We start from the raw sequence: 16,599 nt of genomic DNA on the forward strand, positions 1-16,599 counted from the left end.
ACCTACTGTGAGAGAGTCAAAGATGGGCTTAAAATGAACCATGACTTATCTATAAAGCAATTTAAATTTGGCAGGTAGTTTTGGAAAGGATATTTAATTTGGAATTAGAGAGCCCAAGTTTAAATCCATACTCTATTACTTAATTACCTTTGTACCCTTGCCCTTGGGCAAAACTATCTCCTTCTTGTGGGCTTATTTTCCTCATTTATAAAATGAAGGAGTTGTACTAAAAGAATGCTAACATCCCTTCCAAGTTTAATTACTCTACTTCTATAGAAAAGGTCCTGTCTTAGGTTATTTATCAGCAAAGGAAAGACAATAATTTAAGGAAAGAAACATCTATTTGGATTTAGTTGAATTTTATTTATTCAATGGGAACTTCCTAGAACTGCCTTATTTGTCTGGGCCTCAGGCCTGACAGGAGCTAGATCGGACCTCAGATCCAGTAGCACCACCATGAAGCATGCCTAATATTCACTAGATCTCTCAGATGAGACTGAATGTTTCTTGACCGGTTTGTCTTCTAGCATCTGGTTCAAAACATTCACCATTTCATAATAGAGTTCTTGGAGCCTGCAATGAGAAGGATGTGGTGAGGACTGGTCATCGAACCTACAAGAAAAGTTCCCTGAGTTTGTCCAAATCCCAGGCTCGCTCATTAGAAATTTTCTATGTCAAGAAGTTTGATTTCCAGAAAGTCTTCTTCCTCTTGCCCTTCACAAACTTAATCCCCGCTCATGAGACACTCACTATTCACTGCCTGGAATTATTTTTGTTGACTGCTATGTCAGATTAGTATCTGATTCTTCTGGTTAGATTGAGCTTCCTCTGAGGTTGGAGGTAATGTCTGTTTTTCCATAGTGTAGATAAGCAGAGAACTAGGCATACATAGTAGATATTCATAGGTAGGTGGCACAGGGAATAGAGAATTGAACTTGACATCAGTATGACAGTTTCCTCAACCATAAATGAGGATAATAATAGCACCTTCCTCCCAGAGTTATTGTGAGATCAAATGAAATAATATTTGTAAAACTTTAGTATAGTGCCTGGCACACAGTAGGTGCTTATTATGGACCAGAACTTGAAACAAGGTGCTAAGTCATGGGAAATGATAGAGACAATGCTTATGTACTTAGTTCACACCTTTAAGAGGGTTTATATAAGGAGGAGCTCACTAAAGGACAAGCCCACTAGGGACTCCAAGAGATTCACAAGTCAGGATTCAGTCAGGAGATTCACAAGTCAGAAGAAAAAGCCCACAAGAGGAGGAGACCACTAGAGGAGGCAAGACAGATTCATTCCAACTTCAACCTTTGTGCTGGCTGGAGACATTGGGAGCGAAAGGCTGAAGCTGGCAAAGGCAGAGGCAAAGGACTAATGGCAAGAGCTCTTGGAACCAAGGAGAGAGATAGGCCTCTAAGAAAGCTAACTGGGCTATTTTGAAGGAGACAATAAAAGATCAGAGCTTTTTTGAGGTGATTATTGAACTGAACTGAAACTAAGGCTGCCTCCAGAAGCCCCTGCAAGAAATCTGCTCCCAGAGAAGGATTATATTTTAGAGAAGAAAATATTATATTTTGGAGCCCGAATGTGGGGCCATGATCCTGATTTCAGTGGAAAAGTCTCCTCAACACAGAAATTAGGGTGAGTACAACAAGGAAACTTTGTTAAAGAGCTAAAATAGAATTTCATCTGAAATGGGACAGATGTTTAGAAAACAGCCTTCTCTTCAAGGAAAATGTGTAGAGAGCATTGTCAGGGTTATGAAAAGCCAAGGTTTGATTATAATTTGGGAGCAGATCACTGAACTTTTAGAAACTGTACAGTGCCTATCTCCTTGGTTCTCTATGGAAAAAGAATTGGATCTAAACGAGTGGAAATTAGTAAGAGAGCAACTTTGTCAATCCTATAATGATAATGGATCTGACTCAATTTCCAAAGACACACTTAATACATATAATTTAATACAATTGGCTTTAGGAAATTATATAAGTTATAGAATAAGGAAAAAGAAGAAAGAGCAGGAGGTGGAGGTACCAACTAAATAAACTAGGTGAAAAGGATGGAGAATCAGATAAGACTTCACAGCAGGAGAAATTAGATCAATTCCCATCTCATGACTCTCCACCCTCAATTAACCCTTCATGGGTGGAGGGAGAAGGGGGGGGGGGGGAAAGGGGGAGGAGGGAAGCAGTAACTCAATCAGCTCCTTCTATGAAGAAGCCTATGACAATATTAGAAAAGGCATTGGTTAAGGCAAAAGTGAAGGACAGGATGTATCTGATTTTATAAATGCATACCCTGTGATTGAAGAGATTAACTCTTCAGGTCAAAAAAGGAGAAGATACACTCCTTTTGATCTGGAAAAAATTAAGGATTTGAAAAAGGGTTGCACTCTTTATGGGGCTATATCATCTTATGTTAAGATGTTACTAGATAGTTTGTCTTATGAAATCTTAACCCCGAGTGATTGGAAATCCATAGCTAGGACATGTTTAGAACCTGGACAAAACATGTTGTGGCTTTCGAAGTATCATGAATTATGTAGGATTTAAGCCCAACAAAATAGGCAAACAGGAGGTAATGTACAAATAGCTTTTGACCAACTAGCAGATGAAGGTCAGTATGGAGAGAATTCAGAACAGATTAATAACCCCACAACAGCTTATAAGCAGATGGCAACTGTGGCTATAAAAGCTTGGGGTACTGTTCCAGGAAAAGATCAAGGGAAAGTCTTCACAAAAATAGAGCAAGGTCCCAATGAACCCTTTGCAGATTTTGTGGGATGTTTGCAAACAGTTGTAACAAGAACCATTGGAGAAAATGCAGCTACAGAAATAATGACCAGACATCTAGCTAAGGAAAATGCTAATGAGATTTGCAGAAGAATTATATGGGGACTACACAAAGATGCTCCTTTAGAGGAGATCATAAGACACTGTGCTATAGTGGGCATAAATGCTTATTATACCCAGACTATGATGAACATGGGAAAACAGGGTCCCTCTTGGCAAAGGACTTCTAGAGAAACTCATCGATGCTTTCAATGTGGAAAAGTTGGACATCTAAGAGCTCAATGTAGATATGGAGATAGAGTGAGAAGGGAGGGTGAGAGAATAAAACCCAAAACCCCATGTCCAAAATGCAACCGAGGCTTCCACAGGGCTTCAGAATGGAGATTGACCCAGGGAAATGAGAGTCAGGGCCCAGCTCCAAGACCTCAATCAAAAGACAGGTGGGGCATGATGACAGCTGAGTTTACACCCAGAGAGTCTTTAGAAGGTCAGGACTCTAATGTGATCAACCAGCAAAAAAGCAATCAGATAGCAGAAAGGGATTACAACTGGGGAGAATACAGGCTTTTTAAACCAACAGGGCAGTGTCCAGTGCAAACAGCTTCAATATAATTGCCAGGTGATGAGGAGAGATCTAGAAAGTGGTAAATAGAAGGGAATTAGACAGGTTAACTGCTTGGGAGAAAGGGTTTGCTTGAATTCCTACAGATAGAGAAGGAAGCAGATGGGTGGCAATGAGCATCTGGAAAGAGACAGAAAAGGAGAAAAACCTCAAAACAAAGGAGAAGATCTAAGAAACATCTGACACTGAAAGAGCATGGCTGATAATGAAACTGTTGCAGGACTTGAAAACTAGCACGAATCATTGGATTCTTTGAGATTAAAAATTGTTGATGAGACTATTGCAAGACTTCAAAAGTTACAGGAATTATTGGATTCCTGGCATATGAACTAATGGACAATAGATTCCTTTTGGACTACTTCTAGGACTTATGGACATGTATAATTCCTCATGTTGATTCATGTTATTTTTTTACATCACTTCTAGCCCATGTTATATTGCTATGTGCTTATGTAATTTATGTAATTATGTGTAATACTTCCCATATTGATGGATTTATGTATACCTGTTTCAAGTAAGCCCCTTCAGAATCCCACTAATCTGATTTCCTTTGGTGTTTTCATTTCCCTTCCTGAGATGTCAGCGAGGGCATGATCAACCTTTTTTTAATGGTGTTTTCACTCCTTTTTTGAGCAGTCAGGGAAGGCATGATCACCTTTTTGGGGGTCTTCACCTCCTTGAAAAATCAGGGAGGTCATGACCACTTTATGTTCTACTTCTAACGTACCATGCTATATTAAAGACACAATATAAGCATTTGTAGCAAAAGGGCTTTTTTTGGCGTTTTTTTATTGGCGTTAGAGCGTTAGAAGTAGAACATAAATTCTTTTCTAAAGTTCTTCCTCACTATGCTCAAAAAGTTATCAAACTGTGCATACCCTTTGATCCAGCAGTGTTTCTACTGGGCTTATACCCCAAAGAGATACTAAAGAAGGGAAAGGGACCTGTATGTGCCAAAATGTTTGTGGCAGCCCTGTTTGTAGTGGCTAGAAGCTGGAAAATGAATGGATGCCCATCAATTGGAGAATGGTTGAGTAAATTGTGGTATATGAACATTATGGAATATTATTGTTCTGTAAGAAATGACCAGCAGGATGAATACAGAGAGGACTGGCGAGACTTACATGAACTGATGCTAAGTGAAATGAGCAGAACCAGGAGATCATTATATACCTCAACAACGATACTGTTTGAGGATGTATTCTGATGGAAGTGGATTTCTTTGACAAAGAGAGCTAATTCAGTTTCAACTGATCAAGGATGGACAGAAGCAGCTACACCCAAAGAAAGAACACTGGAAAATGAATATAAACTTTTTGCATTTTTGTTTTTCTTCCTGGGGTATTTATACTTTTTGAATCCAATTCTCCCTGTGCAACAAGAGAACTGTTCGGTTCTGCACACATATATTGTATCTAGGATATACTGTAATCTATTTAACATGTAAAGGACTGCTTGCCATCTGAGGGAGGGGGTGGAGGGAGGGAGGTGAAAAATCAGAACAGAAGTGAGTGCAAGGGATAATTCTGTGAAAAATTACCCTAACATGGGCTCTGTCAATAAAAAGTTATTTAAAAAATAATAATAATAAAAAATAAAGTTCTTCCTCCATCTGGAGGATGTTCTGCAGGTATCTCAATAGAACCAAAGCAGCATTATCTTACCCTTGTCCCATTCTCTCCAACAAAAAGAAAAAAAATTGTCTCTCTTCCAAACTTTTCTATCTTTATTGTGAATATCACCATCTTTCCATTTACTCTTTTCCTCTCCTTTATTCTACTTCATCAATTCAATCACCATAAGATTTCTCATCTATACAGGTGCAATAGTTTGACTGGCAAACTTGATTCTATTCTCTTCATTTTCTACTGAATTTTCCATATATTTGCCAAAATAACCTTCTTAAGATTTGGGGCTAACTACATTTAGTCTTCTACTCAAAAATCTTCCATGGCTCTCCATGACTATAATAAAAATACATGTTCCTCAAATTTGGCATTTAAAGCACTTCACAATTTGTCCCTAACCTACATAGTTTTTTCCATAGTGCTTCCCTGTGTAAGTTCTACATCTGAGTCAAAATGTTCCCCAAACACAATATTCCATATTCTATTTTTGTGCCTTCCCACTGCCAATCCTTGAATGCAGAATGCATTCCCTCCCTGCCTGTACATCTTAGGCTCTTTAACTTCCTCCAAGATTCAATTCAGATGCCACCTTCTCCTAAAAGCACATCCCTATTATCTCTTCAACCTCAAGTTGAAGGAACTCTTGTTCCTTCTCAAATAATCTGAATATATGTCATATCCCCCCAAGAAAATATAAGTTGGGGTGGTTTTATTTTTATTTTTGTATATCTAATATCTAAAAGTGTCTAGAACATAGATGCTTAATTGGTGTGATTAATTAAAATTATTGGTCATTTATTTAAGTTGAAAAGAGGCTCTTAATTCTGAGCTCCAGAATAAAAATCCCAGGCTGGGTTCCACATCTTGTAAAAGTGACAGATCGGCTATTGGTCAAGATCCATAAAAGCCTTCCTCAGTGGAGAAGACAACCCTGTCTACAAACTCATTTCAATATAAGTATATAGGAATGCTTATAAAGTTAAAAGGTCCTGAAGTACTGACTACAATCCTGACTTTCACCAGCCTATTATAGAAACAGAAATTTCTACCATTAGAATTACTAATTAACAACAACAAGGACAGAGTTATCAACAAAAGATCTTGGTGTGCATATATTACTGGAGTAAAATCCTCTTCCACTGGTACACAGTAGCTCATTGATTTACCTATATGGTGACTAAACATGGGCAACTTAAAATTTAGGGGGCAAGAATGACAAGTCCTGAATGATAGTGGAAATCTGAAAGGTTATACTAGATTATCTTTAAGGGCCTTTACAAGTTTAGAATTCTAAGATTATGTGGTTATAGTTGTCTTCCTTGTTATAACATAAGCTTCATGAGGGGAGAAGTCTGCTTAGTTTTTGTTGTTATATCCCTAGAACCTAGCTTTAAAAAAAGAACTTTTTATTGGAACAATGTCCTTTATGCAGAAGCTGCTAGGAAGAACCTAGCAAAGTATATGATTTAAACATATTATTTGTAAATGAGTAGATTGAATTTGATGATTCCTTAAGGTCATTTACAACTCTAAATCCAATGATCTCCTACTGCCTAGCATCTTCCTCAATGTCCCCCATTAATCCTCATCATTGAAGAATATAGGCAGGATAAGTTGACAGAAAAGAACAGAAATGCTTATCACAACAGAGTCCTGCCACCCAGAAACACTGGTGCCCTTGGAATAGATGGTGAAAATTTCTTCACAGGCTCAGTCTGATTAATTCCACATAGTTATTTCCATTCTTCATACCCCAAGTAATGGCAGATAGCTGTCAGAAAGCTATACCCTGACATACATTGACAATCAAAATCAGTTAACTCTGTTTTTAAAAATTGTTTATAACAGCTTTTTATTTTTCAAAATACATGCAAAAATAATTTTCAACATTCACCCTTGCAAAAACCCTGTGTTCCAAATTTTTCTCCCTCCCCTAGACAGCAAAATATAGGTTAACATGTACAATTCATCTATACATATTTCCACATTTATTATTCTGTACAAGAAAAATCAGATTAAAAGGGGGAAAATGAGAAAGAAAAAAGCCAAGCAAGCAAACAACAACAAAGGTGAAAATACTATGTTATGATCCACATTCAGTCCTCATAATCCTCTCTCTGGAGTCAGATGGTTCTCTCAGTCATAATCTATTGGAATCCCTAAATTACATCATTGTTGAAAAGAGCCAAAACCATCATGGTTGATCATCACATAATCTTCTTGTTGCTATATACAATGTTCTCTTGGTTAAATTTTCTACTCACTTCACTTAGCAGTTCATTGAAGTCTCTCCAAGGCCTTTCTGAAATCACTTTGTTGATTATTTCTTACAGAACAATAATATTCCATTATATTCATATGCCAAAACTTATTCAGCTATTCCCCAATGTATTAATGTCTCAATTTTCCCACATCCCCTCCACATTTATCATTATCTTTTCCCATAGTCTGAGCCAATCTGAGAGATATGAAGTGGTACCTTAGAGTTGTCTTAATTTGCATTTCTCTAATCAATAGTAATTTCAAATATTTTTTCATATGACTAGAAATGGTTTTAATTTCTATATCTGAAAATTGTCTGTTCATATTCTTTGAGTTAAGTCTATTTTTAATGATTTCCCTTTACTGCAAAGAAGACATCATTGATAGAATAGGGGAACACTGGATGAAAACTGCCTTGCAATGGAAGAAGAGAGGACTAAGAAGCAGAATTTAAGCGGCTAATCTACATTCCCAAAATGAGTTAGTGACATATTTGTTTACTACTAGCCTAATCTTTTCCCATAATACTGAAAGATAGAGAAGGGAAAAGTAAGGAACCTAGTCAGTCATATTGAGGTAGAAATAGAGAGGAAAAAAACAATAATTATTACCTCCAGGATCAAATTTAAAATTTGTCATTTAAAGCTCTTCATAACTTGATGCCTTCCTACCTTGAAAGTCTGTGTCCCAGATACAATGACATACTTGTTTTTCCCATCCCCTTTCTCCAATGCTTTTCCATGCTTTCTTTCTCCCTCTTCACCTCCACCTCTTAGTTTCTGACTTATTTCAAATCTCAGCTTAAATTCCACCATCTACAAGAAACCTGAAATCATTTTCTATCTGTATATATCTTCTCTGAATCCAATTATTTACATTCTGTCTCCCCATTAGAATGTGAGTTCTTTGTGGGCAAGAACTGTTAATTTTTTCTATTACTTACACGTAAATACTTTTTGCCAACAGGAATCCTCATCCCCAAAGAAGCTCTCTTGAAAATGAAAGTTTCTGGGTCATTTGTGAGTTTGGGCTAAAAGAAGTAAGTTTGGATCTAATAACCCAAGTGGTCAAGAATGGACTTACTTAACAATAGTATTATCTTGGTTGTCCAGTGTTGACAGGTAAATATCAATGAAGGGAAGAGTGGTACAGAAATCTTCCAAGACCATAGGGTCTGTATGTCTTAGAGTCTTCTTAAAACCTTCCACCAACTCATTGAAAGTTTGAAATTCACTTTTTCTCTAGAGAGACAAAGAGAGAGAGAGAGAGAGAGAGAGAGAGAGAGAGAGAGAGAGAGAGAGAGAGAAGACAGTGAAGTTAATGATGAAACCTATAGGTTTTATGCTATGTTTGGACCCCCATGGCACAATTAAATGAATATGTGAACAATTCTATTTTGATCTGACTTTATATGAAATTGCAATTGGAGTTCATATATTCCTGGGTTTATCATGACAGGTAGACTTCCAAGTATTTTATATGGTCTGCAATTATTCTCTTTGCTGTTGGATTTTATTGATGAGTTTATTTTATATGCTAAAATTGGTCATTATTTCAATGAATTTTTTAGTTGATTCTTTAGGATTCTCCGAGTATGCCATCTGAAAAGAGTGATATTTTTGTTTCTTCATTGTCTATTTTAATTCCTCCAATTTCTTTTTCTTCTTCTTTTTATTTCCAAATTAATCATGTTGTGAGACAGACCAAAAAAACAAACTGAAGAAAAATAAAGTTTACAAAGTATTCTTCAATCTGTATTCAGATACCATCAGTTCTTTGTCTGAGGATGGACGGAACTTTTCTTCTTAAGTCTTTCAGAGTTGTCTTGGATTATGGTATTGCTGAAAATAGCTAAGTCATTCACAGTTAATCATTTTACAAGATGGTTGTTACTTTGTACACAGTACATTTTGCTTTAACCAGCCCAGTCTTTCCAGGTTTTTCTGAGCATTCTGATCATCATTTCTTATAATAGTATTCTATTACAATGGCATAGCACAGTCTGTGTAACCATTCCCCAATTGATGGACATCCTCCTAATTTCTAACTCCCTCCCAAAAAAGAGCTGCTATAAATATTTCTATACATATAGGTCCCTGTCGTTTGGGTTCTTTTCTGTTTTTTGGGATACAGACCTAGTAATGGTATTATTAGGTCAATAAGAATACATAGTTTTATATCCCTTTGGAATTTAGTTCCAAATTGCTTTACAGAATGGTTGAATCAATTCACAACTCCATCACCAATGCATTCATATCTTATTTTGTAATGTCTGTGGACTAGGTTTCTGGAGGATCTCTGGATGAGTCTTAGTCTTAGGTGGAGGAGTGATGAAGGCAGGAGAGCCACCAAGAGGATCTCTATTTCTGTCTCCATCTTCTGTGTCTAAGTCCTTGTCTATGTCTCCTCTGTGTCTGTGTCTGAGTCTGAGTCTGGGTCTGAGATCGAGCTGAAGCTCTAGGCTCCGGTCCTTTCAGCCCTTAAATACCTCATTCTGATTACATCATTATATCACACTAAGTATATGTGAACTGGAGAAATGTTATCTCATAAATCACACTGAGTAGACACACTAAGTATCCTTGCTTCAAGTATACCTTTCTCAGAATTCCCCCACTATCTGCAGCCCTCTACATTATTTTCCTCCATAATTCTTTCCAACATTTGTCCTTCTCCTGTCCTATCATATTAGCCAATTTAGTAGTGCCTAGAATTGTTCCAATTTGCATTGCTCTAATCCAAAGTGGTTTAGAGCATTTTTTCATCTACCTTTAATTACTTCATCTAAAAATCGTTCATATTGTTGCCTTTAATCAATTGAGGAATGATACTTGTTTTTATAAATTTGACTCAGTTCTCTATATTTGCAAAATGAGGCCTTTATCAAAGAAAGTTGCTTCAAAACTTTTTTCAGTTATGATTGCTAACTGTATTTCTTTCCATCCTATTTTCCCCTTCCTATTTATTATGTTCTCTATTTCATTACTTCCCTCTTCTAAAGTGTTTTGCTTCTGACTACTACCTCCCCCAATCTGCAGTTCTATTATATACTCTCTTGTCTAATCCCTTTCCTCTTCTCCTTTCCTGTAGGATAAGATAAATTTCTATATCCAATTGAGTATTTCCTTCTTTGAGCCAATTCCAATGAGAGTAAGGTTCACTCGCTCCCCACCCCACCTCCCTCATCTTTCCCTCCACTTTGAAAGCTTTTTCTTGTCTCTTTTATGTGAAATAGTTTACCCAATTTTACCTTTCTCTTTTTCTTTCTCCTGATATATTGCTTTTCCTCATCCCTTAATTTTATTTTTTTAGATACCATTCTTTAATATTCAACTCACACTTGTGACCTCTCTCTCTCTCTCTCTCTCTCTCTCTCTCTCTGTGTGTGTGTGTGTGTGTGTGTGTGTGTGTGTGTGTATAGGAGTATATATATATATGTGTGTATATACTAATTAGAAAGTTTTTTCATTATCACTTTTCTTTTTTAAATTTTAATAGTATTTTATTTTTTCAAATAAATGCAAAAATAGTTTTCAACATTCACCTTTACAAAAACTTTTTGTTACAAATTTTTCTTCCTCTCTCCTTCTCCTCCCTCACCAAGACAACAAGAAATCTGATATGGGTTAAATATGTGCAGCTCTTCTAAACATATTTCCATATTTGTAAGTTCTTTCTCTGGATGCAGATGGCACATCACAAGTCTATTGGAAATGTCTTGAACCATCTCATTGTTAAAAAGAGCCAAGTCTATCACATTTGATCATCACATTAATCTTGTAATTGTGTATGATGTTCTCTTGGTTCTACTCACTTTAATTGGCATCTGTGCATGGAGGTCTTTCCAGGCTTTTCTGAAATCAGCCTGCTTAATGAGAAAGATTTTAGGTGTCACAAGTATCATCTTCCTACATAGGAATCTGAACTGTCTTACCTTATTAAATCACTGAAGATTTCTGTTTCCTATTTATCTATTTGTAATTCTCTTGAATCTTATATACCAAATATACCAAAATAAATCCTGATGAAGAAATACAGAAAAAGTCACAGTAAATCATTTGTCCAGTTAAGCTTATCTACTGGGAGACAGACAGGAAGAAATGTCAGCCCTTGGGAAAAGCTGCACATCAAAAAAAGGATTACATGTGATTTAGAGAGATTCAAACTGGAAACTTAATCAACTACTTCCTAGTAATGGGACACAGAATCAGAGAGGATTGAGAAGGGGACCTGAGCATAAGAAAAACATTCCTATGTAAATTGGCCCTCTATAGTGTACTGAGACAGGAGGATGTTCAGAAACAAATAATAACAGTGTGGCTTAGACCCTAGGCAACAGAATAGGATCTTACATGATTCAGCAGCCACCACTATAAAGCAGCATAGAACATGAAATACAAAATTCCAAAAGGTAAGAGATATGGGCCTATCGCCTACAACTTACCAAGCAAAACTGAATATAATGCTATGGGAAAGGGAGACAGGGAATAAATATTTAAGAAGAAAGGAAAGTAAAGTTAGGCAAAATTATTTCATATAATCAAGAGTGTACATGCGTGTAGACATTCATACAAACAAGGAACAAGGAGGAGTAGCTGACACTTGAACCTCACTCTCATCTGAACTGGTCAAAAGAAAGACACACACACATACACACTCATTGGGCATACAAAAAAAGTTATATTCAACAGGGAAATAGGAGGAAGAAGGGCAAAAAAAGGAAAGGGGAATTAGAAGAAAGGTAGATTAAGGGAGGGATTAGTCCTAACTAAAGCAACCCCTAAGGATATTTTTTTAAAAAAATAAGTCTTTTTAAGATGTCAAAAAATAGGAATCTGAGGGAACACTTATAAATTGAAGAATCAATGAACAAGTTACGGCAAATAAATGTGATAGAATACTATTGGGCTAAACACTTAATGTAATGATCAATTACAATTCTAGGGGACCAATGATGAAACATACTACACACCTCCTGAGAGAGGTAAAAGACTCAGAATATAAATTTTGAGGGGGCATAATCAATATGGAAAGTAGTTTAGATTAACTATACATGCTTGTAATGGGTTTTGTTTTCCTGTATTAACAACTAAGGGACAAGAGAGGTTGGGTGGGTGATGGTGAATTTGGGCTGATTAAAATAAAATATTTTTAAAAGAATCTACAACACTTTTTTTAAGAGAACATCAGAATCATAGATTGAGATCTGGAAAGGATTTTAAAGGCTATTAAGTCTGATCCCCACATTTTATAAATGAGAAAATTGAGGCATAGAGAAGTTAAGTGAATTGCCCAGCTAATAGACATCTAAGAAGAGGTTTGAATCCCAAATCTTTCTAATTCTAAATTCAGTACACTACACTATTATGCTGCCTCTTCAAGAAAGCAAAATCCCAAAATAAACTGAAGATTGAGACAAAAATTCTAAAAATCATAATAATAAAGTACTTTTAAAGTCATGTTGTTTTCTTTGGTGTTGATAGACATCAGTCTTAAGGGGATGAATAGTGGTATACTGCACTTTTCCATTCTTGGACCCTTTCTATCCAACATTTCTGTCACTTACTTAGATGAAAGAATGAGTGCCATGCTCTTGAAATTTTCACAGATGACAAGATGAGGAAGAATCACTAATATTATTTTTTGTGAAGTAGCAATATTATAGGATGATCAGCTTTGAATGACTTTGCTATTCTCAGCAATACAATGATCCAAAATTATTTTGAGGGACTTAAGATAAAAAATGTTATGCATTCCCAGAGAAAGAATTGATTCTGAATTGAATCAGAATAGAATTCTGAATAGAACAGAAAAGAACAGGTGTCTAACAATGAAGCCTACTTTTTAAACTTTATTTTTCTTGTGGTTTTTTGGGGAGGAGGGAGAGCTAGATTTTCTTTCACAACAAGACTTTTATGTTTTGCATAATTTCACATTGCCTTCTCAATGTGGGGAGTGGCAAAGGAAGAAGGAGGAGAATCTGGAACTCAAACTATTAAAAACATGTTAAAATTATTTTACATGTATTAGTGAAATATAAAATGTTTAGTAAATAATTGAAAAGCAATAATATCCTTTTGCATGACAGAATGAGGAGTGAAGATGACTTTGGCAGGCTCAGATTATATATGGAAAGGAACATTAGTTTATTATAATACAATTTATACATAGTCTATGAAATCAACTGTACAAGTACAAGAGACCCGGTTTAACAAGAATTCATGTTTTAAAAAACAAAATATTTTCATGAATATGAATAAATTATGTAGTGTAGTAATCAAAAAGTTAATGCAATATTAGGTTGAATTAATAGAAGGTATTGTGCCCAGGATGAGTAAGGTGAGTGTCCTACTGAACTTTGCCCTTGTCAGACCTTATCTGAAGTATAAAGTTGAATTCTGCATCCCATTTTAAAACAGGAAGTGTCTCCAAAATAAAAGAGAATATAAGATTAATATGGCATGTGATCCATAATCACTTTCTTCAAACATTTAAAAGGTCCTATGATGGAAGACTAATTAGATTTACCGTTTTGCTCTTCAGTCATTTTTCATTAGTGTCTGACTTTGTAACCCCATTTGGGATTTGTTTGTTTATTTGTTTTTTGCTTAATGTACTTTTTTTAAAAATAGCTTTTTATTTTCAAAATACATACAAAAATAGTTTTCAACACTCACCCTCGCAAAACCTTATGTTCCAAATTTTTCTCCCCTCCTTTGCTCATCTCCCTTAGTCAGCAAATAATCCAATATATATTAAACACGTACAGTTCTTCTATACGTATTTCCATATTTATCATACTGCACAAGAAAAATCAGATCAATAAGGGAAAAAATGAGAAAAAACAAAAAGCAGGCAAACAATAACAAAAAAGGTGAAAAACTATATTGTGATCCATGTTTAATCTCAATAGTCTTCTTTCTGGTTGCAGATTGTTTTCTCCATCACAAGTCTATTAGAATTGACTTGCATCACCTTATTTTTGAAAAGAGCCACATCCATCAGAATTGAACATCACATAAAGATCTTGTTCTTGCTATGTACAATGTTCTCTTGGTTGTACTCACTTCACTTAGCATCAGTCCATGTAACTCCACACCTCTCTGAAATCATCCTGCTGGTTGTTTCTTTTAGAACAATAATATTCCATAACATTCATATACCATAACTTATTCAACCATTCCCCAACTGATGAGTATCCACTGAGTTTCCAGTTCCTTACCATTACAAAAAGGGCTGTTACAAATATTTTTGTACATGTGGGTCCTTTTCCCTTTTAAGTGATCTCTTCGGGATACAAACCCAGTAGAGACACTGCTGAATCAAGAGGTTTGCACAGTTTGATAGCTCTTTGAACATAGTTCCAAATTGCTCTCCAGATTGGTCGGATTAGTTCACAACTCCACCAACAATGTATTAATGTCCCAGTTTTCCCACATCCCCTCCAACATTTATCATTATCTTTTTCTGTCATCTTAGTCAATCTGAGAGGTATGTAGTGGTATATCAGTTATCTTAATTTGCATTTCTCTGATCAATAGTGATTTAGGAGCATTTTTTTTAAATGACTAGAAATTTAATTTCTTCATCTGAAAATTGTTCATATCCTTTAACCATTTATCAATTGGAGAATGGCTTGTATTCTTATAAATTTGAGTCAATTCTCTATGTATTTTAGAAATGAGGCCTTTATCATAACCCTGGGATGTAAAGATTTTTTTCCCCACTTTTCTGCTTCCTTTCTAATCTTGCCTACATGAGTTTTGTTTGGACAAAACCTTTTTAATTTAATATAATCAAAATTATCCATTTTGAATTTTATACTGTACTCTAGTTCTTCTTTGGCATAAATTCCTTCTTTTTCCATAGATCTGAGAGGTAGATTATCCTTGATTCTTCTAATTTATTTATAATATCACTCTTTATGTCTAACTCATGAACCTATTTCAACCTTATTTTGGTATATATAGTGTTTTAGGTGTGGGTCAATGTCTAGTTTCTGCCATACTATTTTCCAACTTTGCCAGCAATTTTTGTCAAATATTAAGTTCTTATCCCAGAATCTGGGGTCTTTGGGTTTATTAAACACTAAATTACTGTAGTTGTGGACTGTTGGGTCTTGTGAATCTAATCTATTCCACTGATCAACTATTCTATTTCTAAGGCAATACCAAATGGTTTTGATGACCATTGCTTTATAATATAATTTTAGATCTGATTTAGCTAGGCCACCTGCATTTTTTTTTCATTAATTCCATTGAAATTCTTGACATTTTGTTGCTCCAGATGAACTTTGTTATTATTTTTTAGTTCTATAAAGTAATCACTTGGCAGTTTGAATGGCACTGAATAAGTAGATTAATTTAGGTAGAATTGTCATTTTTATTATATTTGCTTAGCCTATACATGAGCACTTGATATCCTTCCAATTGTTTAGATCTGACTTTATTTGTGTGAAAATGTTTTCTAATTGTGTTCAGATAGTTTCTGACTTTTTCTTGGCAGGTAGGTGCCCAAATATTTTATATTATAGGCAGTTATTTTAAATAAAATTTCTCATTGTATCTCTCGCTGATGGACTTTGTTGTTAACATATAGAAATGCTAATGATTTATGTGGATTTATTTTGTATCCTGCAACTTTGCTAAAGTTGTTAACTGTTTTTAGTTAATTAACTAATTAGCAATTAGTTAATTTAGTTAATTCTCCAGGAATCTCTTAGTATACCATCATATCATCTGCAAAGAGTGATAATTTGGTTTCTTCATTACCTATTCTAATTTCTTTATTTTCTTTTTTTTCTCTTATTGATAAAACTAACATTTCTAATACAATATTGAATAATGATGATGATAGTGAGCAAAATTTTTCACCGTTGATCATCCTGGGAATGCTACTAGTTTATGCTCATTGAGTATGATGCCTGGTAATGATTTTAGATAGATGCTATTGATAATTTTAAGGAAAGCTCCATTTATTCCTGGGCTTTCTAGTGTTTTTAATAGTAATGAGTGCTGGATTTTGTCAAATTATTTTTCTGCATCTATTGAGATAATTATACAATTTCTATTAGTTTGGTCATTGATACAGTCAATTATGCTGATAGTTTTCCTAATATTGAACCAGCTTTCCATTCCTGGTATAAATTCTGGTGTATTATCCTAGCAATAACTTGCTGTGTAATCTCTGCTAATATGTTATTTAAGATTTTTGCATAAATATTCCTTAGGGAAATTATTCTATAATTTTCTGTTTGTTTTGACCCTACCTGGTTTAGGTAGCAGCATAG

General features: G+C 35.2%; 1 protein-coding gene across 1 annotated transcript in view; it reads right to left on the reverse strand.

Moving 5' to 3' along the window:
* Window positions 1–368: 368 nt before the first annotated feature.
* Window positions 369–16,599, reverse strand: part of CATSPER3 (cation channel sperm associated 3) — an 81,687-nt gene continuing 65,456 nt past the window's right edge. Inside the window, exons 7-8 of the mRNA XM_051978163.1 lie at window positions 8,394–8,551; window positions 369–573 (exon numbers count right to left, since the gene is read on the reverse strand). Coding sequence (XP_051834123.1) covers window positions 468–573; window positions 8,394–8,551 — 264 coding nt within the window. The 3' untranslated portion in view covers window positions 369–467. The remainder of the gene's footprint in view (window positions 574–8,393; window positions 8,552–16,599) is intronic.

The sequence above is a fragment of the Antechinus flavipes genome, chromosome 2, assembly GCF_016432865.1.
Source record: "Antechinus flavipes isolate AdamAnt ecotype Samford, QLD, Australia chromosome 2, AdamAnt_v2, whole genome shotgun sequence".
In the NCBI taxonomy this organism is placed as follows: Eukaryota; Metazoa; Chordata; class Mammalia; order Dasyuromorphia; family Dasyuridae; genus Antechinus; species Antechinus flavipes.